This window comes from Manis javanica, chromosome 4, assembly GCF_040802235.1.
Source record: "Manis javanica isolate MJ-LG chromosome 4, MJ_LKY, whole genome shotgun sequence".
NCBI lineage: Eukaryota > Metazoa > Chordata > Mammalia > Pholidota > Manidae > Manis > Manis javanica.
Genome location: NC_133159.1, coordinates 139,464,464 through 139,486,448, shown reverse-complemented (window position 1 = coordinate 139,486,448; position 21,985 = coordinate 139,464,464). Strand labels below are relative to the sequence as shown.

General features: G+C 53.0%; 1 protein-coding gene across 17 annotated transcripts in view; it reads right to left on the bottom strand.

The window, feature by feature from the left end:
• The window catches only part of KSR1 (kinase suppressor of ras 1), a 139,669-nt gene that overhangs the window by 26,534 nt on the left and 91,150 nt on the right, over nucleotides 1-21,985 (bottom strand). For 12 of the 17 annotated variants that reach the window (XM_073235136.1, XM_073235140.1, XM_073235141.1 and 9 more), the window contains 3 exons: nucleotides 13,711-13,858; nucleotides 9,460-9,919; nucleotides 1,129-1,212 (listed from right to left, as the gene is read on the bottom strand). In XM_073235136.1, the coding sequence (XP_073091237.1) occupies nucleotides 1,129-1,212; nucleotides 9,460-9,919; nucleotides 13,711-13,858 (692 nt within the window). Of the gene's footprint in view, nucleotides 1-1,128; nucleotides 1,213-4,692; nucleotides 4,754-7,280; nucleotides 7,286-9,459; nucleotides 9,920-13,710; nucleotides 13,859-21,985 lie in introns of those variants that run through there. The other 5 variants (XM_073235144.1, XM_037002203.2, XM_037002204.2 and 2 more) reach the window with 2 other exon arrangements.

The window sequence follows — 21,985 nt, the reverse complement described above, 5'->3', positions numbered from 1 at the left end:
TGGCCTGTGGTCAGCAGCTGGGGCCGGGGCTCTCAGTCTGCTCCTGCCTGCTGCACCACATCTGGGGGTTCTTATCCACCAAACGGGCTGCCTGCCGGGGCCTGACCAACCTCACACTGCAGTCGCAGGACAGTGTGGGGCTCAGAGGTCATCCTGTGCTTTCTGTATGAAAGGCATTACTTGAAGGGAGCTGGAGGTCTCAGTTTAAAACCAAATGCCCAGGAGCCACAGAAGACCTAGATTGGTGAGAAAATTCTGGCATCTTTTTGATGGTCAGGAGAGTCATCAGGGAAACACAATTTATGCAACTGATACACAGGAGACCCATCACCTCCAGTCTGCGGGGAGCCCAAATTTTTCCTGCCCACTAGCTCAGATTCTTGGAGCAATCCTGATGGAGAGAGAGAGACCTGGAATCATTTTCCCTGATGTATAAATGACAAAAATGAGGCCCAGAAAGGGCAAGCACTTTGCCCCAGGTCACACAGCAATGCAGGGGCAAAGAAGGCCAGGAGCAGAGACTCCAGGTCCATCCTCTAAGGTGAGGGCAGCCAGACAGCAGGGTAAAGACTCTGCTTCCATTATTCCCTATCCTTGTCCTTTCCTCCTATCAGAAACGGACAGTGGTGCAGAAAAGGTAGGGTTCTATAGAATCTACATTCTCCCCTTACTCTCCCCACTTCTGTAAGTAGCATGAGCCATCTTCTTGATTCTTACCATTGCCTGCCCCCAATTCCCTACCCCTTATACTAAAATGTAAAGTTAAGCTTCAGAACCACTTACAGTTTCTGGAACAGTCCTCCCAATCCCCCTGTCTTTGTACAAGATGCTCCCCTGGTCTGGAATTCTCTTTTCTCCTTGGTCCACCTTGTAAACTTCTATTAATCCTTTAAAACCCACCTCAACTATTCCCTTCTTCTGGGAATGCCTTGCGTGGTGCTTCCTCAATCTCCCCAGTGAGGGCTGATCACTCCCTGCGATACTGAGTGGGATTCCGAATAGCAGGTTTAGGAACTCTCAAAAGAGTTCCTTCAAACTCTGATTTAGCCTAAAGCCAAGAACCAAGGAGCAGGACTGTTAGGTGTGGCATTTGCCCCTCTCACCCGGCCTTCCCCCCTTCCTCATCACCTGCAATGCTTGCATTTCACCCCAAACATCATGCTCTTCTGGCACACATGGCAGACCTGCGACAGCCAGGACTTGGTGGAGAACCTACAGGGGGGACACACGAAAATGCTCCTGTGGGCTGGGAGACCAGAGCCAGGCAGAGAAGTGTTCCCACACTGCCCCAGGGAAACCTGGAGACTTGGTTCTATCCCAGAGCCCCAGGCCCCTCTCCCAGGGAAGGCCGACACCCAGAGAGGGGCCACTGCTCTCCCCAGGCATTCAGATGTCCCAGCCACAAAGTAACCATTGTCAAAATCTCAGAACAGCTGTGGCCACTGGTGCCAGCTCCCTGGCAGGCAATCTGGCAACAGTCATCAAAATTACAAGCGTGCATACTGAGCAATTTCAGTCTAGGGAATTTATCCAACAGGTAGCCCTACAGGTGTCAAATGTTGTGTGGACAGGTTACACGCTGCAGCACGTTTGTGGCAGTGGAAGACTGGAAAACACCCCACGTTGTTTAGCTGATTGTTAACTGATTACGCAAAGTAGGGTCCATCCACACATGAATGAACACCATGCAGCCAGAAAATAAAGCAAGGAAGCTCTTTTTATGCAACTATGGAATGATCTCCAAATTATATTGTCAGGGAAAAAGGTACAATGTTGTATGATTTCACTTACATGAAGCTCACTTATAGGAAAAGCTAACCTATGATGACAGGAGTGATAGTCACCTCTGGGTGATGGCTCTATCAACTGGAGAGGACCAAAGGCAACTATCTAGGGTACTTGAATGCTCTGAGTATTTCTGAGTGGTAGACATGGGTGCATACACATGTAAAAATCCATTTGTGTGCTTAGCTTTATATACATTCGTTATGCCTCTGTTTTAAAAAGGAAAAGCAAACGATAAAACTGCGTGTGTAATATATGCAGTATTTGTGTGAAAACAAAAAAAGGAGCTGGAATAATATACATATGTATTTGCATGTATGAAAATATCAAGATCTGCCTACAGGGAGATCTAAGGGGCTGGGATGGCAGCAGGGGGGTAAGGAAGCTTTCTCTGTATATATGCTTTTGTACCTCTTGAATTTTGAACGCATGAAAGTATTTCAATTCAAATGAAATAAAAATTTAAGTCATACTAAAGTATAAAAGATGGATTGAAAGGAAGGATGGTGCTTGAGTGGGTGGTATACTTCAGAGAAAAAGGCCGAGGTGAGTCCATAAGGTGGGGAGTGCCTAAGGACACAAAGACCACATTGAATAGGTTTTTATAAGCACAGTGCCATCACAGTAACCACAGAACAAACAGCAACAGTATTGGGGAGCCATTTGTAATGCATTCACAAATTCCAATCTGACAACCACCCCTGGGAGTAGGCAGGTCCAGGATTCTTAGTACACAGTCAAGGATACCAGCTCTGAGAGGTTAGCGCACTTTCCTGAACTGGGATACTGCTCAGCGGGGGCCAGACCTCAGGTCTCTGAACTCAGAGCTGCATAACTTCTCTGTTAAGACAGACCTGAGGCAGGACACAGGGCAAGACAGACCCCTGAGGCAGGACACGGGGATAGAAAGACCACTGGGGCAGGGCACAAGGCTCTGGGGTCAAACCCCACTGGGTTTCAATCCTGCTGGCTGTGGGATGTACCTTGGGGCCTCTGCAAATGAGGCCATCATTTCCCCATCACCGGGACTGGGGAGGATACATGTGTGCTGCGTAAATGTGTAGGGCCTGGAATGTGGAAGAGGCTCAAGAAATTACTGTCTCTACCCAGTCACGACAGGAGCTTGGGGGTTTAGCAGCAGGCCTTTTAAGGAGCCCTGATCCCACCTCCCTGGCATCCGCATTCTCTGTCTCACTCTCTGGGTTTTACTGTCCTCTTATGTGAACACCTGGGGTAAGGGGAGCAGCTCAGTGGTATCTGAGATGATCTCCATGAGGAAATCTTGAAAACAGGGCAAAATGACAGTCAGGTCTGGGCCTGGGAAAGGGCAGGTGCTAGGGAGAGGGTGTTGAATGGAGGTAAAAGCCTTCCCAGACCAGGGAAGGGTCCACCCCTGTCCACTGGGAGGGCAGCCTCTGCAAAGAGCTGCCCCCTGGGGCAGGAAGCAGGAAATACTTTGGGGCAGGCTGCACAGCCTCAAACTCCCTGGGGCAGCTGAGACAAATGGAATGCAGCACCTGTCAATCCTCCTGTCACTCAGATCACATCAGCCTCTCCTGGGCTAGAGCCTGTGGTTAGATACCAAGCACTCCCCTCGGCTGGGCAAGTGAGCCCAGATGCACACTGCCCCATTGTGTCCTCATGACAGGGCCGGAACTCCCATTTGCAAATAGGGAAACTGAGGCTTGGAGAGATTGCTGCACCCAAAGGCCATAAGTTTTTGAGGACTCAATTGGGTCACCTCTTGCTATGTGAGTAAAAGCTGTCTGATTCTTGGTGGAGGGTCTGAAGCTGGTTAGTCAAGTAGCACATCCAGTACCTTTCCCCAGAAGCACCTGGAGCATTTTGGTCTGAGAGCCACCATCACTAAATCTTGGCAGGTAGAGTGAGGTCAAGGTGAAGCTTTACCGTGCTCCCGTCTTGAAAGATCCTGCTCTCAGCAGCTCTCACGCTGGCCCTGGAAAGCTGCACTGAGCACCTTGGTATGGCCAAGGGAGGCTCTCAGACCTTCACTCGCAGGGCTTACCCTGGTTGTCTGTGGTGCTGGGGACTCTCCACCCCAGGGGCTCTGGGGTATAGGCATCCCAGCCCTGACAAGGCTCCAGAGGTGCCTGGGCACCAGCCAGTGGGCTCAAGGACTGTCTTACTGGCAGCATGACCTCTGGCAAATTACTCAGCCCCTCAGAGCCAGAGCCGGGTCTTGCCCTCTGGGCAGGAATCCCAGATCAGCCTCCTCTTGGGGGCAATGAGGGCCCTGGCAGGTAGGAGCGCGCTTGACAAGCACGGCCTGTTGTGTGCACAGTAGCCTCTAACTGGGACCCCAGACCACAGACAAGGTCTGGCCAGTCATCAGAGATGATGATGCTATACCCAGAACTGCTGTTTGCAGCACACGCTAGCCTGACAAGCACTGAAGCCAAGCCCTCTGGACGGTCCCTGTCATGGGCTCGCATCATGCCAACATGCATAAGCACCGGAGTCCCTGGAGGTTGTTGGAAATCTTGACTGCCAGGCAAGGGCACCTGACGGATGAGGCCTGGGAGTCTGGAGGGTCGAACAAGCTCCACGGGACTCTGATGTGACAGTTGTTAGGACCCACATGATATCATGCCAGACTGGGAGGAAGCTCTTGGCTCCACTTCCCCCAAGACTGTGACCCTGTTTCTCCTGGGACCTGTGTTCTTCCTCAGCAGAGTGACAAAGAGACCCAAGGAGGGGTGGGGCTGCAGGTGGGTGCAGGGCTGTGTCCACAGAGGTGATGGACAGACTGACCAGAGGCAGAGAGCTCTGTGAGACAGGGATCAAGGCAGACTTCCCACCGGTGGTGAAGAGCGACCCCTCAGTGGGGGCTCTGCACGTGGGGGTCCCAACCCAGTTCTATGCCCTGCCCGGCCCAGCCAGGCCTACCTGTGAGTCACCGGCAGCCCAATGTCCCTTCGTACCATCTGTGGGGATCCGTGTGGGAGATCTGCAGGGAAAGAGGCCAGGTGGGGTAGGCTGAGGAAGCCCTGCCAGGCAGCTGGGCCTATGACCTGATTCAGAGTTCACGGGCTAGAGGGGTGTGGATACTGCACGGTGGAGAGAGGTTCCCTGAACCTGCATTTATCAAAATAGGGACAGGCCAGGCTGGACTAAGGGGACTCCCCTCCTTCCCAGCCTCTGCAGATGGTTCAGGAATGTCCTCATGGGGTTTCTAGCTTAGGTGGAAAGCAGGCTTGAGAGGCAGGAAGCAAAGCAAAGGTGAGGACAGACGTGTCCACACACCTCCCTCTCATACACCCTCATGGACGCACCTAAAGGCCATAACTGTTTGAGGGCTCAATCTGGGTCACCTCTTGTTATGTGGGTAAAAGCTACCTGATGCTTGGCAGAGGGTCTGAAGCTGGTTAGCCAAGTAACACATCCAGTACCTTTCCATCCAGAAGCACCTGGAGAATTTTTCTCTGAGGGCCACCATTGCTAGATCTTGGCAGGTACAGCGAGGCCAAGGTGCAGCTTTACCATGCCCACACAGGTGCCCAGTCTGAGCCCCAGGGTAGTCTCGGCTCATGAGCTTTGAGATACGCCTTCTGCCTGCCTTCCTGGAGAGCACCCCGGACTCCCTCTTCTAGTCCTGGGCTTCCTGATAAGAAGAGGTGTCCCCAGTGTTTGTAGCCTTACAGGGTGGGCAGTGAGGAGCAGCTGGGAACAATCTCTCCACCGGCAGCCCACATGTCCAGCTCCCTCCTCCCCTCCTTCCCACCCTCCTTCTGCACTGCCCTATCTCTGCTCAGAGCAGGGGGTCCACCTGACGCAGGCATGGGCCTCGGGGGTCAGGGAACCCTGGGGACTGGTAAGCAGAATGTTGTTGCTTTTCCCTGGAAAGAGGGTCTAGACTTTTATTTGATTATCAAAGGGACCTGTAACCCAGAAAGGTCAGGAGCCCAGTGCTCGAGGGGTCTGTGGCCATCTCGTGTCCCCTGAGTCAGCAGCTGTGGCCCTGTCTTCACCTCAACCACCCCAACAAGGGCCCTGCACCCTCCCTGGGCCCTAGGTGCTGATCTGGCACACAGCCATGCTTATTAAATGATGGTTCACTTAAAGCCAAATACCACATACTCAACCGCGAGGGGAGGGCGCTCCTCCCCCGCCAAGGGGAGTCTGACTGCATCCAGAAGGCCCTCTGCCGCCCTCTGATGATGGGGAGCCCACAGTCATACCATTGGCACCTCTCTCTGGTGCCCTGTCATGGGGCTGGCTCATCCCAACTCCTTCCTGAGGCCCACCCCACCCCAGCCAGCAGCCATCAAAATACATGGGTCTATAAGGTGATAGCCTGCCAGCTTAAGAGAAAGACTATGGGAAAACAAGATTTCAACCACCTACGTCTGAACACACGGCAGCCTGTGATTGATTTGTAATGTCTGTCACAGGCAGGGGCTAGGAGGGAAGTGAGATAGTATGTGGGCGGGCTCTGACTGCTGCTGACCTAGACGAACACTGATGCTGAAGGCCTCGTCCGCCCTTCCCAACAGGCTATGGTCCCTGCATTACTACTGCAATGGGGAGGACAACAGGGCCAGGCTGTCACAGGGTGTGGGCACTGGGCTCTCTCAAGGGCCCTGAGACACAGAAGTATAGCCTCCCTCCTTCCTCACTCCATGCCTCCCTGTGGTCCCACAGCCAGCTGCCTCTTAGCACAGCCACTTACTGTCTGCTATCCTTGTCCTCATCTCTGAGACCCTGCCGACAGCCTCATCCCTCTGCTTAGCCAGCTCAGCATAATACAAAAATAAATTGCTCTTTTGCTCAGGCAAAAACCAGACATCTCTGTATTTCCACTGAGACAATTAAAAACAAGTCCCAGAGGCATTGCTGTTTCCTTCTGCTTTGTCTCAGGAAGAGAGGCTCCCCAGTACAACCATGTGCAAGACCCGGCTCCCACCCTGGACGCAGAGGGGTGGAAAAAGGGGTGTGAGGCTGCCTGGGCTTCCTCTCTCCTCCCCAGGGGGCATCTTCACCCTCCAGCCTCTCAGGGCCTCATCCACAGCTGAGCTGCATTCCTACCTCTGAGGATATCCCTCTCCTGAAGGGAGGGGTCCTGAGACATCAGCTGGGTTCTGCAGATGGCCAATGTCCACCTGCACCAGGCAGATGGTGCCTCCCTCCTGGGAGCACTGCGTTACCTTGGTGGGCCAGCAGGCAACACCCACTACCAGAGGTCACCTGGGGACGGCAAGGTGCAGACAGGGCCCGCTGCAAGAACTGCCCGCAGATGTGACACTCTCAAGGTCCCTGCTCTGCAAAGAGCAGCTGCTGGCTGGGCTGAGGCCGCCTTGTCATCCTAAGGCCACCTGTCAGCACTATCTGCTGAGGCGGTTCTCAGCACCTCTGCTTCTGGACAATGGAAAGGCCAAGTGGACTAAGAGAGGGTCAAAGGAATCCACTCTTGACCGGGACAACGACACAAACACGACTCCTGGGTGCCAGAGGGGATGAAAATGAATCACTCTTACCAAACCTGCAAGAGACAAAAAGACAGAAAGCAGGACTGTCACTATGTCGGCTCAGGGTGTTCCCCAGAATGTCAAGGCTCAGGAGGGGGTGGGCAAAGTGCTCAGAGGAGGGCCTTGAGACCCTGGGCTGTGGGGCCAGGCTGGCTGAGTGACTGTGAGGACATTTCCTAATGGAAGGGTGGGAAGTGCCCTCCCTGGGCCCCCCACTAATGTCACACCCTGTGCTGTGCACTTTTGCACATCAGCCTCTCTGAGCCTCCCGCCACCCAGCAGGGTAGAGCTCACAGCTGAGGAGACAGAGAGGCTTGCAGAATCTCCCAAGGTCGTGTGCCTGTAAGCGGGGAGCCCTGCCTAGGACCCTGGGAGGAAGGGGGCTCGGGGTCCAGGTAGCAGAAGGGGCCAGTCTGCCAGAGAGGAAGAGGGCAGAGGGCACAGAGAAGAGCTGTGAGAGCAGAGAGGTGGCCCCACTGCCGCCGAGGAGGGCCCGGTGGGGACAAGCCCCCAGCAACGCCTTCCCAGGGCTGCTGCTCTCTCAGGGATGCAGTGGGCAGCCAGTCACCACGGGCAGTGAGGTGGCCTGAGCACCCATGGCAGTGCTCTTGCTACTTCTGGTGGTGGGGACCGGCTCAGGGGGATCTGAAAAGTGGTATCATCTGCCTGAGGCAGTGTTCTCTGCCCAGAGCCCAGCACGACAGCAGAGTCCTCCTGTTGCTATTTTCAGGAGGAAATGAGAAACAGATGCACTGGGCTTTTCCCACGAGATGCCCCCGATCGGCCCACGTCCATGCGTCCATGTGGTGGTCATCACCGCGCTCTCTGAGAGAAGAGGATCCAGAGGGGAGGAAGTCACCTGTCCCTGAGGGAGGATCCACGCCCCAGCAGGATGGCCTGATGGGGAGCGGCAGGGTAGGTTCCAGCATGGCTTTCTCTCCCTGGGTGACACACTCAGAGCCATCAGAGACGTCCAGGGTCCATCCCGTAAGGGGCCCAAGACAGGTTGCTCTGGGACAAGGGGAACAAGCCTTCCCAAGACCAGCAAAGGGGTGCCAAGTCAGGAGAGAAGCCGGGTGCACCAACCCTCAGAGGCAGAAGACGGTAAGAAGCACCCGGTGAAAACTCCCACCTTCCTTCTGCCCTGCCTACATGGGCGTATTGAAAAGGGCGATTTTTGTAGCACAATGAGTTAATGTTCATCAAGAAGGGAAGAGTTAAACTGTGCAATGGAATAATATGAACAAGTTAAAAAGATGAGGTAGTTTGAATAATTATAAATACAAAACGGACAGCCTGGTTGGCTCCTACTAGGGGAACTGGATGGTTGAGGAAAACAGTAGGAGTGACTTCATACTGCAGACACCCCCCGAGACAAACCACATGAACTACAAAGCTTTTGTATTCTGGACCATGTGACTGTTATCACCTACTTAATATACTTAGATCAACATTTTTTATAAATAAAATAAGGTATTTCAAGGTGTACTGACATGAAGTTCTCAGAGATACCACGGTAAGTATAAAAAATATGTGCTAGAACAGAGTGCCTGGTATTTGGTAATCATTATACATTATAATGTATACATTATATATACATTATAATCACTAGAAATTCCAGCCAGATATTCTGGTTCTCCTTTGCTGGGCACATGGGAGAATTACATTTCTTGGTTCCTTTGCTTAGGTGGGCCTGGGAATGGCAAGTGGAATTTTCAGGAAAGAGCATTGATCTGCTAGTGTGTAATGTCTAAGATTCTTTTCCCTTTGTCACAGTGGGGTGTTTTAGACAGTGTTCTGGACAGTGGCTGTTCCAGCAGCCTGGGTCCTGTAATGAGGCTGATTCATGAAGGGCTGGTAGCATGCGCAGAAAATCTGTTTTAAGACCCAGAGATCAGGGGTTCGTGTTACTGCAGCATAACCTAGTCTATTCTGACTGATACGTGGCATCATTTCATTTGTGTGTGTGTACACAGAAAATCGAGTAGGATTCAGCCCAAATTGGTAAGGTAGTCTGGGGAGTGGACTGAAAGATGGGGGTACCTTTCATTTTTCACTATGCACATTTCCTTGTTGATTTTATTTGTCCTTTTAAAATGGAGCCTACATTATCTTTATAATGAGAAAACAAGAGTCAAAACTTTCAGTAGATAGCAAATTAAGCACCTGCCCTGGCAGGAACACTCACCTCATGGGGGAGACCTCGTCTATGCGGTTCCCCAGCTGAGACTCGTGGGACTTGCTCCGGGTGAGTGTGGGGAAACTGGGCAGCAGCTGGAAGACCTTGCGACTGGGTGGGGGCGGTGTCCGCGGTGGCTTCAGCTTGGTGTGCCGTCGCAGCTGGGGCGTGGTTGGGGGGGTGATGAAGCTATGCAGGGCACGGGGGGTCAGCCGGCCTCCAGCATGCAGGGGGATATAGGTGTCTACAAGGCCCTCACTGGGGCCAGGGGTGGAGGAGTCCGAGGCAGGCAGAGCTGATACGGAGACAGAGCGCGGGCCCGGGGCACCACTGCCCAACCTGCCCAGCTGGGAGCTCCCCAGGGGCCAGGGCAGGCTGGCTGGCGAGAGGGTGTCCACAGAAGGCCCTGAGCCACTTTCCCGCCGGGCATCCGAGGAACTCCAGCCCGAGTTCTCTTTGTGCTCCCCTCCTGTGGACCAACAGGTTGAGTCACGGGTGGTTGGGACTGTAAGAATTTGCAGGCAAGGTGGCTAGGGCCCAGAGAGGTTAACACTTTGCACAAGGTTGCACAGTATCTGAGTAGAAGGCATCAATTACCAGCCTTCACCTGGTTTATAAAGCCACTCAGGCACATATGTTATCTTCCCTGTTATCTAGGTGGACTGTGTAGGGCACCAGCCAGATGTTACTGTCCCCATGTTATAGAAGGACAATGAGGCCCAGAGAGGGAAAAGCTGGGAAACCCACCCCAGAAGTGAGCGAGGAAGACAGAAGTGGTGGTTGATCTTTAAGCATAAGGAAAGGGAAGCTGGGGGGTGTGAGGGGATAACTCCGTATCAAGAAAACCCAAACATCAGGAAAAGGGGCTACACCAACCTTCCAATAGCAAATTGCCCTGGAAATTTGTGAGTGACTTTCAGCTGCCCACACAGTGACCTGGAGGCTCTGTGGGACTCCAACTCAGCAGTACAGTCTGTGCATTCACTCAGGCAAATGTCATGCTGAGTGTCAAGGCGTAAAAAAGGTGCCTCCACTGCACTTGAAGAGCCCTGTGAGGGTGCAGACCCTCCACAGCCTGGGGGTGAGGGGGCTTCCCGGAGGAGGTGGCACCTGGGCTAAGCCAGCTCAGGAAGAAGGTAGAACAGGTGTACCAGGCAGAGGGAACAGCACATGCAAAGGCAGAGAGCACACAGCACCTTCTGGTAACTACAAAGAGCTCTGTGTGCCTTGAGAAGCCAGGACAAGCCAGGGAGGTGTAAGACATGAAGTTGGAGGGTGAACCCACCTGGGACCAGCTCAGAAGGGGCCTGGGACACCTTCCTAAGGACCTCATAGGAGATGGAGAGATACCGAAGAGCTGCAGGCAGGGAGAACGGACCCCAGCTACAGAGCCCCTGTCACGGGGAAGGAGACACTCCCACTCCTCGTATTTATCAGTGAGTAGAAAGCATAGGTAGGTAGATTTTGACTCAAGACCAAATGAACTTTCGTACTGGGATCCTTCAGTTTTGTGCTTTGTACCTCACCTCCCTTAATCCTCTCAGCATGGGAGGTCGCTGAGATCAGAGGCCATGTACACTGCTGAGATCAGACGCCTAAGCAAGTGGTGGGATGGGGACCGAGCCCTGGATCCCAAACAGCACTAGGCCTCCTTCCACAGGGGTCTCAATCCTGCACAACCTATGTGGCACAGCCTTGGGAGGTAATGAGCTCTTTGCCACCAGAGGTGGTCAAGCCTAGCCCACACAGCCATTTGTCAGGGATGACAGAGAGAGATAAGCCTTCACAATTCTTAGGGCTTCTTTGAATATTCCATCCCTCTTCAAATACCCTTCCTCCTACTTCACTGGCGACTTTTATTCACAAATCAACTTGGCAGAATGAGTTACTCCGTGTGTCCTGCGCTTGCTCCCTTGGAGCTGCAGCTGTGACTTACACTGTAATGGATACACTGCCTACAGGAGGCACTGACATGTTTGGCGTTGAGGGGATGAACAAATGAGTTTCATGAACCCAAGTCTGCCACCAAAGGAAGCAACAAGAACCAGATTCTTCAAATTGTCTATTTAATCACCACTGCTTTGAGCAGGGTCGGGGATGGCAAATGGGTCTTGACATGCAAGCCAACACCAGTCAATTGGCAGTGGCTCTTGAGAATGACCCCGGGGTCAGTAGGACAAGTTTGGGAATCAAACTTAGCGAACTAGCGATGTCTGCTGTGTACAAGGGAGGAGGAGCATCAGCAGGAATGATCTTCCCTAAACGATCTTCACCAGAAAACTGGCGCAGAGAACCATCCTTCACTCCCCTTTCTCTCAAGACCAGAAACCACAAGGGAGATGACTTCAACATTTCCCATCACCCCATAAGCTTGATACTGAAAAAAGCACCTAATATGTGCCAGGCTTGGGTCTTAGCACTTGGCCTTACCTCACTTCAGCCTCAGAACAACCCTACGAGAGTGTTGTTATTACCTCTATTTTACAGATGAGGAAACCGAGGCATAGTGAGGATAAGTGACTGACCAAGATCCCACAGGTTCCAAGTAGCCAGAGTGCTGGGCCTGGGCAGTCTGATTTCACAGTCCATCTGTACTGCAACTAGGCTGCTCCCACCAATCGGTGCAATGACGACTCTCTAACCACATGATCTCAGAGAAAGGGCAATCACTGGTACCCACCCAGTCCTCAGCAGGTGCCCTGTCAGTGTGGCCACCACTGGGCAGACCTGTTTGGGGGAGGTGTGGCCAGGACCCTCTTGGGAATGTGGGGGAACCACAAACTGAGATGGAATGAGAGAAAAGGGCCTGAAAAAGACCCTCTCCCTAGGGGCCTCCTGTGGGGCACAGTGGAAAAACACCCTCTTAGGAAGAAACCTGAGTTCAAAGCCTAGCACTGCCACATGCTCGGTGTGGGACCCCAGACAACTCGCCCAAAGCCTCTGATGCTCTAGCTAAAAAAGGAGCTGGCCACCACGTCACAGAAGGCTGTTGCCACATGCATGCCACGTGCCTGGCTCAACAAATTAATACTTAATATGTTAGTGATCTCCCTATCTTGGCATCCAGGACAAGCAGACAGCAGCTTTCCTACACTGATGGGTCACCATCATTTGACAGTTGGCTCCTCCACAATTCTTTACAATTCCAGCATAAGGAGGAAGGGTTGACAAGGTACCCCAAGACTGCAGCTTGGATGGCTTGTACAACGTGGAAACTACCCGACTGCCATCAAAGACCAAGGCTGGAATCCCAGCTTTGCCATTGACTGCTGTGTGTCCTTGGCTAAGCCTCTTCCCCTCTCTGGGCTCAGTCTCCTCCTCTACAAAATGTGGGGATGAGAATGTTGACCATGTCATGTTTATTCCCTGGCACCTGCCAGGAGGCCTGGCCTATAGAGATTTTTTCAACTAAGTGAAGCTCTCCACACTAGGCTCTGTGTTCAGAGGAGGACTAGATACCACGGGCCCAATCTTCTCTGGGGGCAAAATGAAATCACGCAGAACATAAACCTCAGTGCCTTCCTAAGCCTCAGGGAGCAGGATGTAAGACAGGTGGCTCAGATAATTTAAAAATGTGGCTAATTCCATTCAGTATGCTCATTTAAAACCTTATCTGCATGGCAGTGGGAGTGTTAAGTCAGGGCATTTGAAGCTGCTTCCAAGGCAAGATTTAGAAAGCCTGCCAACTATTCCTGAGGAGGTCATCAGAACACTAGGACCACACACTTAGCCTGGGGCAGCCATGTACACACTCAAGCTGCAACATCAGGCTAAGCCCATGTTAGCCTCTGTTTTCTGGGCAGGTAGCCCTGCCAGCCCATGGGGAATCAGGGGAGAGGGATGGGGGTGACCTGGAGTGAGGCGGCAGCTGGAAGGCTAGGAGCGGCTGGAGGGGTCACAGAGCTCAACAAATGTGCTCAAAAGAGGAGAACTCTGCAGGCCCCGCTTAGTGGACCGCCTTGGGGTTCCTAACAATGACTAAAGCCTCCCCAGGTTTGTACTGGCCAGAGCAGCTGAGATCCAAGCCTCCGTCTGGAGTCAGGCCCACCACACACTTTCTGAATGTCTACCCTGGCCTTCAGGCTGCCCCAGAAACCCTGAGCCATACTTGCCCCACCCCATCATGTACCTCAGCAAAGGCTGTGGCCCACCCCCAGGGAACCAGGCCAGGCCTGGGACAGAAGGCTGGTGCCAGGCAAGGTGGAGGGAGAGCGCACCCATGGGGCTGGGCCTCGGCACTGGGAGGCAGGCCCTACCTACCCAGGCCTGTCACCTTCCGCAGGCAGGCGAGGGCGGCCTGCAGGCGGCCACACTCCTCGGCGCTGGCCCCGCAGCGCTGCAGCGTCTCCTTCACCCTGGCCTCGCTCATGTCCAGCAGGGCATCCAGCGTGAGCTCGTGGAGGATCTCCTGAGGAAGCAAGGGACAGGCAGAGAGCTGGGTGAGCAGCCGGCGGCCCCAGCGCCCCCTTCATCCTCCTCCTGGTCAGGGCCGGTCTCCCCGCTGAGTGGCAGGGGCCAGCTGCTGGCGGGCCAGCCTCGGACCAAAAGTGAGCACGTGTCTGAGGGCAGAGGCAGCCGGCTCTCCCCCCCGCCCCGCGTTCCCAGAGGCGGCAGCTGATGAAGCGGAGGCAACAAAGCTTTGGGGGTGGGGGCTGGGGGAGGAAGGGAAAACACAAGGAAAAGTTTTGACAGGGCATGTTGTCCCTCGTTTCTTTTTATTCCTTTGCACAGAAAAATGAAGCGTGACAACTTTTTAGAATGAAAGTGCTTGAGATAAAGACAGCCCTTCACAATTTTGCTGTATCTGAACAAAACAGATTTCAAATAAAATTGGCTTAACCAGAGAAAGAGTAAAAATAATCCTCCCTGAGCTCTGTATGGGCACTTACTACCTTGCCTTATTTCTCAAAGTTTTACAAGGGTTTGTGGTTAACTGAGAGGAAGGGGGAGACTCAAAGCATGAAAAGGACTGTAGACTTTGAAGAGGGAAGAGACATGTGAGGAGGAATGTGGGTGGCCTCTGGGAGAGGGAGTGGCCTCTGGCTAACCTGCAAGGGAAAGGGTGCCTCAGACCTACAGCCGTAAGGATCTGGATTCTGCCAACAACCTGGAGGCACTTGGATGTGGCTTCTTCCCAAAGCTTCTGGGTGAGAGGCCAGCCTGGCTGACACCTTAAGTCCAGCCTGGTAAGATCCTAAGCAGGGAAGCTAGTCGAGCCCACCTGGACTCCTCCATCCAGTCTTCCTCCTACAGAACTGGGAGCCAGTAAGTGGGGGATGTTTTAAGCCACTTGGTGTATGGTAATTTGTTATGCAGGAACAGAAAACGAACACAAAGAGTGAATGTTTGAATCAAGGCCCACAGACTTCAAAGCTTGTGCTCTTGTCTCTCACCAAGTTGCGAGGAAATGCCTTGGGCTCTGTACCTTTGAGCCACATGTGATACCAAGCCTGGAACAGACACACAGAACAATGGGACACCTCGCTGGCTTCGAGTAGCTTGCAGGGTGACTGACATATGAACAAGTCATTGCAATGCAGTAAGTGGTGGCCTTGCATAGAGAAGCCGGAAGAGCTATTGGACCTGTGATGAGATTGGATTTCTTCCTCTTAGGCCCCTTTCTATATTTTCCAGATTTTCCCTAGTGGGGAAGGCCAGACATCCCACATCAAATGATTCATATAAAGCTCACAGCTCTTGAGACTCTAAGCTGACTGTCACTAAGCCAGCTGTGTTTAATTTTATTTTAAAAGAGTAAGGTTTTTATCGGTTAATCCACACTGTTGTAAATCTTAGACTCATCTGTTGAGCTGGGCCTGAGGAAGATACTGGCTATGAGTCACTAGGGCAGTGGTTTGGGGGGAGTGCCTGGGGGTGGGGCCCCTGGCTGCCGGCAATGTCCCTCCCTTCCCACCTTTGTGTCTCTTGTCTTCACGCTCCAGGTTGCAGACAAGAATCTCTTAGCTATTTAGAAATCACACTCAAAATTAGAAATAAACAGACATATAGAAACGCCAAACAGCTCATCAGCAGCTGGACAAACCCTAGGTTGTCAGATATCCTCCCAGGTTATGAGAGAGGTCGTCACAGGAAGCCATTGATAAGACAGCAGAGAGGAGGCTGAGATGATGGTCCCAGGGCAGAAGTTTTCCATAAATCAACATGTCTTCCTTTATTGCCCTCAGGAACACTCTTCATGGAAATCTTTTCCCCTCATTGACATTCCCCTCATTTTACAACTGAAAAGCCACTTTGCAATATTGTCAAGAGCAAATGGAAGTGAGGCTGACCTTAACAGACCGCACATCCAGTCTTCCTCCTACAGAACTGGGAGCCAGTAAGTGGGGGATGTTTTAAGCCACTTGGTGTATGGTAATTTGTTATGCAGGAACAGAAAACGAACACAAAGAGTGAATGTTTGAATCAAGGCCCACAGACTTCAAAGCTTGTGCTCTTGTCTCTCACCAAGTTGCAAGGAAATGCCTTGGGCTCTGCCTTTCCCTGGAGGGTCCTCAGGTCTCACCCACATGGGCAGTGTTTCAAAGAGGGAGCCCTGTATCTGATTTGGGGCCATGGAGGTAAGGGGCGGGGCTGGGGGAATCACAGCCTAGACACCCAATCCCCAATCTAATGCAAAATAGGATCTTTTTCTTCCTTTATAAAATTCCTCTCCTTTCTACCCACACCTAGTTTCAGTTTCTCAAACCAAGTAATTCTACTATTACAAACAATTTGCCAGGACGATACGCTCGTGTGCTTTGTATTTTGTCTCCACACAAAACAATTCAGCAGCAAGATGCCCTGAAGCCCATGAAGGCTCTGATACCTCACACACCAGGCAACGTAATCAATGCTCGGGCCAGAACCAAAACCCAGGCATGCCAGGTCCCAGACCTCCTTCAATTTATGCCCTGCTGTCTGTCGCTGACCGGGCAAAGCAGTGGGAGGCAGCAGCTGCCTTTTGGGGGAAATGATTTCTTTCCAAGTAAATTAAAAGAATTAATTTCTATCTGCTTTCTAGAAAAAAACACAAACTATACGGTAAAATGGAAATTCTCCACTCTTTAGCAAGTGAAGTAACTCCCTAAAAAAAGTCAGTATGTTCAAATCCATTCCTTTAAAAGAAAAAGAATGAAAAAAAGGTACTCTCTTACAGCTTCAAATTAGCTGGGAAGTTTCTCTCACTCCCCTGCAGCCAAGATCAGCCCATCCCTCGACCCCACCCCGGGAACTGGGCAGCAGGGACTGCTTCCCCTTCCCTCCTTTGCCCCCTCATTATGCTTCAGTTCAAACCAGGGGTTGGCAACACAAAACTGGGGGGCAGGTGGGAGTACTGGGACAGAAGAGAGAGCCAATCCAGGGTCCATTACACTGGAGCTGCTCCCATCTCTCCCAGGACAAGCATGGCTCCCTGGGGTGTGACCTGTGCAAGGAAGTCGGTGGAAGGAGAGAGCTTAGCGCATGTCACTGCTATTATTTCTGACTGCCCCTTCCATTTTTGAATTCCTCCTGCCTGTAGGATTGGATCATTGCCCTGTGAGGAGGGGCCACCCCATTCTACCTAAAGGCCGCCATCAGTCAATAAAGCTATCCACTGGTCAGTAGGTTACCTGGTAGAGTAAGGGGCTCAAACACACAACCTCACGGCCAGGCCTTGGGAAGAAAAGAGACAAGTGCGAAATGTGGTCCTTTCATCTATCTTTTGAAAGAGATACATGTACTAGAAACACTTCTGTTGCTTCTTTACTGGACAAGAAAGTCAACTGCAGCAATGGCGATGCTAATCAGAAACTCACCCTGTGCCTTCACTCAGCACTGGGGTAAGTGGGGAAGCTTGGGTGGGGAGGCAGATTTTATTATAAAGACACCTGACTTTTTATTTTTAAATGGCTGGTTTCCACATGGTGGCAACTAATGCAAATCTGTGCAGACCAAACAATCACATCCTTGGGTCACATGGAGCCGCCAGGCCCCAGCACAGGCACCCTGTATGAAGAATCTGACACCTTCCAAAGGTCTGTCTGATCAGTGACTGCTGCAGCTTCATTTCTTTAGGCAAACGGGAAGAGCCCTAGGCAACATATGGTGGGGTAGCCAGGCCTTCTCGGTGAGGTGCCCACCCTGGCTCTGGAACCCCACCATAGGAACAAAGTGCCCATGCCTTCCAGCTCCTACTGGTGATTTCAGACCCAAAGTTACCTCAGTCGAGAGGGACAAGTCCTCAAGGCAGGCAGGCTGGAATCAGAATATGAAGAAAACGCAACTCCCGCTCTCAACTGGGCCTCTAGCTAGACAAGAGTGAGGCTGGGCTAGTGGCTGTGCCCGGGAAGGCCCCGGATGGCTGATTTCTCCTCCTATCACAACTTCAGCAGTGCCCCCAAGCAACTCAGCACCCCCAAACCTCACACACAGAAGTGACCTGCCTGCCCACAGGGACAGGCACAGCCAGGGCTGAGCTGGGAAGTTTTTTCAGGCCAGAGTAATTCATGTGCAGCTTTCCTGGATAACCATTAAGCTGAAAGCAAAGCAGGGAGTCAGTTCCATCACCTGTGGAGGTGACCTCAGGCCTGTCAGCAACCTGGAAAGTGAAGCTGCTCTGAAACCCTCTGGTCTGAGAGGCACCAAGGCCCTAGGAGGGCGTCCCTCCTGCCTGGAGGCACACAGAAGAGGCCAAGTGGTCTCAAAGCCAAAGGCCCATCACACCCTGGAGATCTGCAGAAGGGATGAAGCCTGAGAGTCATACTGCTTCAAGGAGAATCACTGCCCACCCCAGCTTCTGTCTAAGGAAGAGAATATGAACTAGAAACCAGGAGGGGAAGACATGGCCACCCAGCCCACTGCGGGAGACAGCAAGCCCTGGCTCCTGTGAGCCTCCGGTCAGCACATGAGCACAGATGTGGGGCAGTGAGAACACGGCTCCCTGCCTCTGCCCATTCCCTCGAGCCATAGTTTATGTTCTCCAGTAGGTGACATTAAGTTACTCTTTCTGACAATAATTAGAGAGCAGAAAGGGCCAGTCAGGCACTGAGGTCCCTCCCAGTATGTTCTCTACAGCAGGAGGAATGGGCTGGGTTAAACACAGCTACCCTTCCCCTCAGCAGCTGGCAGCGGCTAGTGTCAGAGGCCAGGCTGGGTATCAGATGGTGTCCTGGGACTTCCCAGCAGCGATGGGGCTGCCTGGGTCTATACTTAGAAACTTGTACTGGCTGACACTGAGAGCCATCCACACTTGTTGCAGTCAGTCAGGTGGTCTGTGGAAAGGCCAGGGGCTTCAGCCATGTGTGGGCCACGTACAAGAACCTGGGTGAAGGCCTGGGTTGAAGGCCGCAACAAGGTGCAGACCCACATCTGTTCCTGTCTGGCTGCCTAGGCCTCGAGCTCAGGATGGGTCGGTCAGTAATGGCCTCATCGGTGCTGCTCCCACTTCAGGCCCACTCGTGGAACTGGGACTGCCGGCATGTGTGGGCAGTGGTGTCCCCCACCTGGGGGTTAATGAAGGGGCCAGGGTCCTTCACCGCAGACACTTCCTTGGGACTGGTCACAGCAGAGAGACCAGAGGTAGACCCCTGAATCCTGAGGATGGTGGCATGGGACCTTGCACCCCCCTCTGAGGCCAGGGAGGCTGGAGAAGGGGAGGGAGAGGAGCAGGGTTTCACAGGCAGCCCGCTTGCAAGGGAGTACCCGACAGATGCTCCTTCCAGCCCTCCCTGCACTGCTGGGGCTGAGGGAGTGGGGGTGAGACTTGGGAAATAGTAGTTGGATATTCTGGGAGGCACAGGAAGGACTGAGGAGGTAAGGGCCTGGGCCAGGCAGCCTCCTGGGTTTCCATGAAGATCAGCAGTTTAGGTCACTATCCCAGCCCTGGGAAACAAGAAAAGTCCCTCCTGGGAGAAGTCAGCCACTTGCTAGAAGGCAAAGCCCAGCTTCTCTCCCCGACCTCCCAGCCAGCCAATGCAGTGAAGGAGAGGCCAGACATGGTCCTTGGAACCCCCTGGACCTTGGGCCAGTCCCTGACTCTCTCTCTGGGCTTTGGTTTCATAATTTATAAAATGCATGGGGGTTTGGCTAGATCAGATCAGTAGCTCTCAACCCTGGCTAGTTGCACCCTAGAATTACCTGGAGGGCTTTAAAAAAGGATCCTGATGCGAGGCCCACCTCAGAGCAATTGAATCAGAATTTCTATGGGTGGGCATTGTGTGGGCAGATAGGCTACAGGGCCTTAGTCCAGTCAAAGTAGCCCAGGACAGAAAGGGTGTGAGAATGCCCAGTTCAGTAGACAGGTCTGCCTGGCAGGCTGTACCCTGGGGCTTGACTTTCTACCTGTTCTCTCTAGAGGCTCACATGCCTTCAACTCAACCCCAGCCCAGCCCAAGATGGCCCAGGAAATGTCCCCTCCCACACAATGGTGCCTCCCTCACTAGCATGAGGCAGGGTTGAGGTTCACAGAGTGGGAGCCAGCTGGAATCTTCAAGGAGCAGCTGTCTCCATTCTATGCATTGGTATGTCTGGGCTTGCAAGCCTCAGAGAGATGGTGCAGGGGTGAGGTGGGTGTGGAAGTGGATGGACACAGGTCAAAGGAGGAGGGGGTTGTGAAAGGGCAAGTGATGAGCATGTATTACACAACTCCTGGGTGCCCAGCACTCTGCTAGATGAACTATGGAGGTCAGTGCAGGCAGTCCTCACAATATCCTGAGATGGGTGGGAAGGCTCAGAGATGGCAGGACATTTGGTCAAGTCCACACAGTCCGACTAGTGAGGCGGAGGCATGGCCATCCCCACCTATTCCCAGCCAGCTGGCCCTGCCTCGGCTGGTGCTCCCTTCTCTGCTCTGTTAAATGGGCTCTTTATCCCAGAGCAGAGTTTACCTGGCATCCCAGGCCACCTCTGGCTTCCCTGGCTGTACACCGTGCCCTCGCCCACCCTCAGTGGGGCGGGCTGCAGCTGTGGGGTAAAGGCAGCTGCAGCAGGGCCCCTGGCAGTCTTCTCTCCACATACCTTTTCCATTCCCCTCGGTTTCCCTCCCCCTTCTGGAGGAGGCAAGTGCTGTCCACCTCTGCCTGGCACCAGATCTCCACGTCTCGTGGCATCTGCTTTAACCATGGCCACCACCAGCCCCCCAGGGGGCTACCTCCCTGGCTCCATTCTTCCTTCTGTAAACCCTGAGATACCTAGTACAGGAAATTAAAATGCATTAAAAATGTAAAAACCATTCTTAGTTTGCAAGGCTGTACAAAAACCAGTGGTGGGGTGGATTTGGCCTTCATGGGCCATAGTTTGGCAACCCCTGGTCTAGTGGGTCATTCAGCCACTCAATAAACACCCATCAACTATGTCGGGCTCCATCTCCTTGTAGCCCCGGGCCTCAGTGCATCCTCCTTCCTGCCTCCCACTGTGCTGACATGTCTTCTCCCCGTGTACCCCCAACACAAGCAGAAGAGGACACAGAGAATATGTTCCAAGGCAGGCCCACATCTGCCACCTCGATGTCTCCTGCACAGCTGCATTTTGTAACCTTTCTCTGTGTTATCAACGCCCATCTCCTAAATTGTTCCTCTTGGCTGCTGTTTGAAAATGGCCAGACATGTCCAGCATTAGAGAAACACACACACACACACACAGCTTAGGGGCCATGTGCTTTCCCCTAGTACAAGTTGCTCCCCAAATGGGGAGGGGGGCAGGTAGGCTTCTACAAGGGGTTCTCTGCACCCAGGATGCTTGTTGACTGTGGGGAAAAATCTCACTATTGTCTACCAGACTTCACAGTAGAACTCAAGTCAAAATGGGATACCCTGACACAGACAAGAGAACATTGAAAAGTTAAGAGTGGGGTTCAGGGGGACAGGGCATGGGTTTGCCAGTAGCCAAAGAGCTACACTAACCCTTGGGAGCTGCTTGGCTTCTGGGGAAGGGGCCAATGGGAAAGCCCCTCCCTGCACAAGCAGGGCAGCGTGGAGGGACCAGAGGCCTTACACCAGGGCAGCAGAGTCCTCAGACCTGCAGGCCTTTCCTGGGGTCCCTGGCTGAGACAGCAGGTGAGGAGACGGTGAGCAGGGTGGCAATACGGACGGAGGTCAGGCCAGCAACCGGGTGAAGAGGAGGGCTCCAGAGGGAGGGCAGCTGTGTGATGCGCCATCCCCACAGGGACACCTCTGAGAGGGAGGGGGAGCTGTGAGTACCTGCCACCTTCCCCAGCCCCCTAAACTGGGATTGTCCCCAGCAAACTGGCATGCCTGCTAATCCTATGCAGAGGTGCAGGGAGCAGGGTCTGGTTTGAACTGGGCCTCCCCAAGGGGAACCCCAGCTCTCCCAAGGATAGAGGCAGAGACAGAAATAAATGGGCTCTCGGGTGTGGCCACATCTGTGGCTGTCTTATTCTTGCTGGTCTCCAACTTCTTCCCCTTCAATTCTTCCCTGTTCAAACACACCATTAAAGAGGATTCCTAGACACGTGTATTCCGTCTTCTACTTCTGCCTCCTCCACGTCTGCAGGGCGAGAGCTCCGACTTCAGAAAGTCCGGCCCACCCAGCCAGAGCA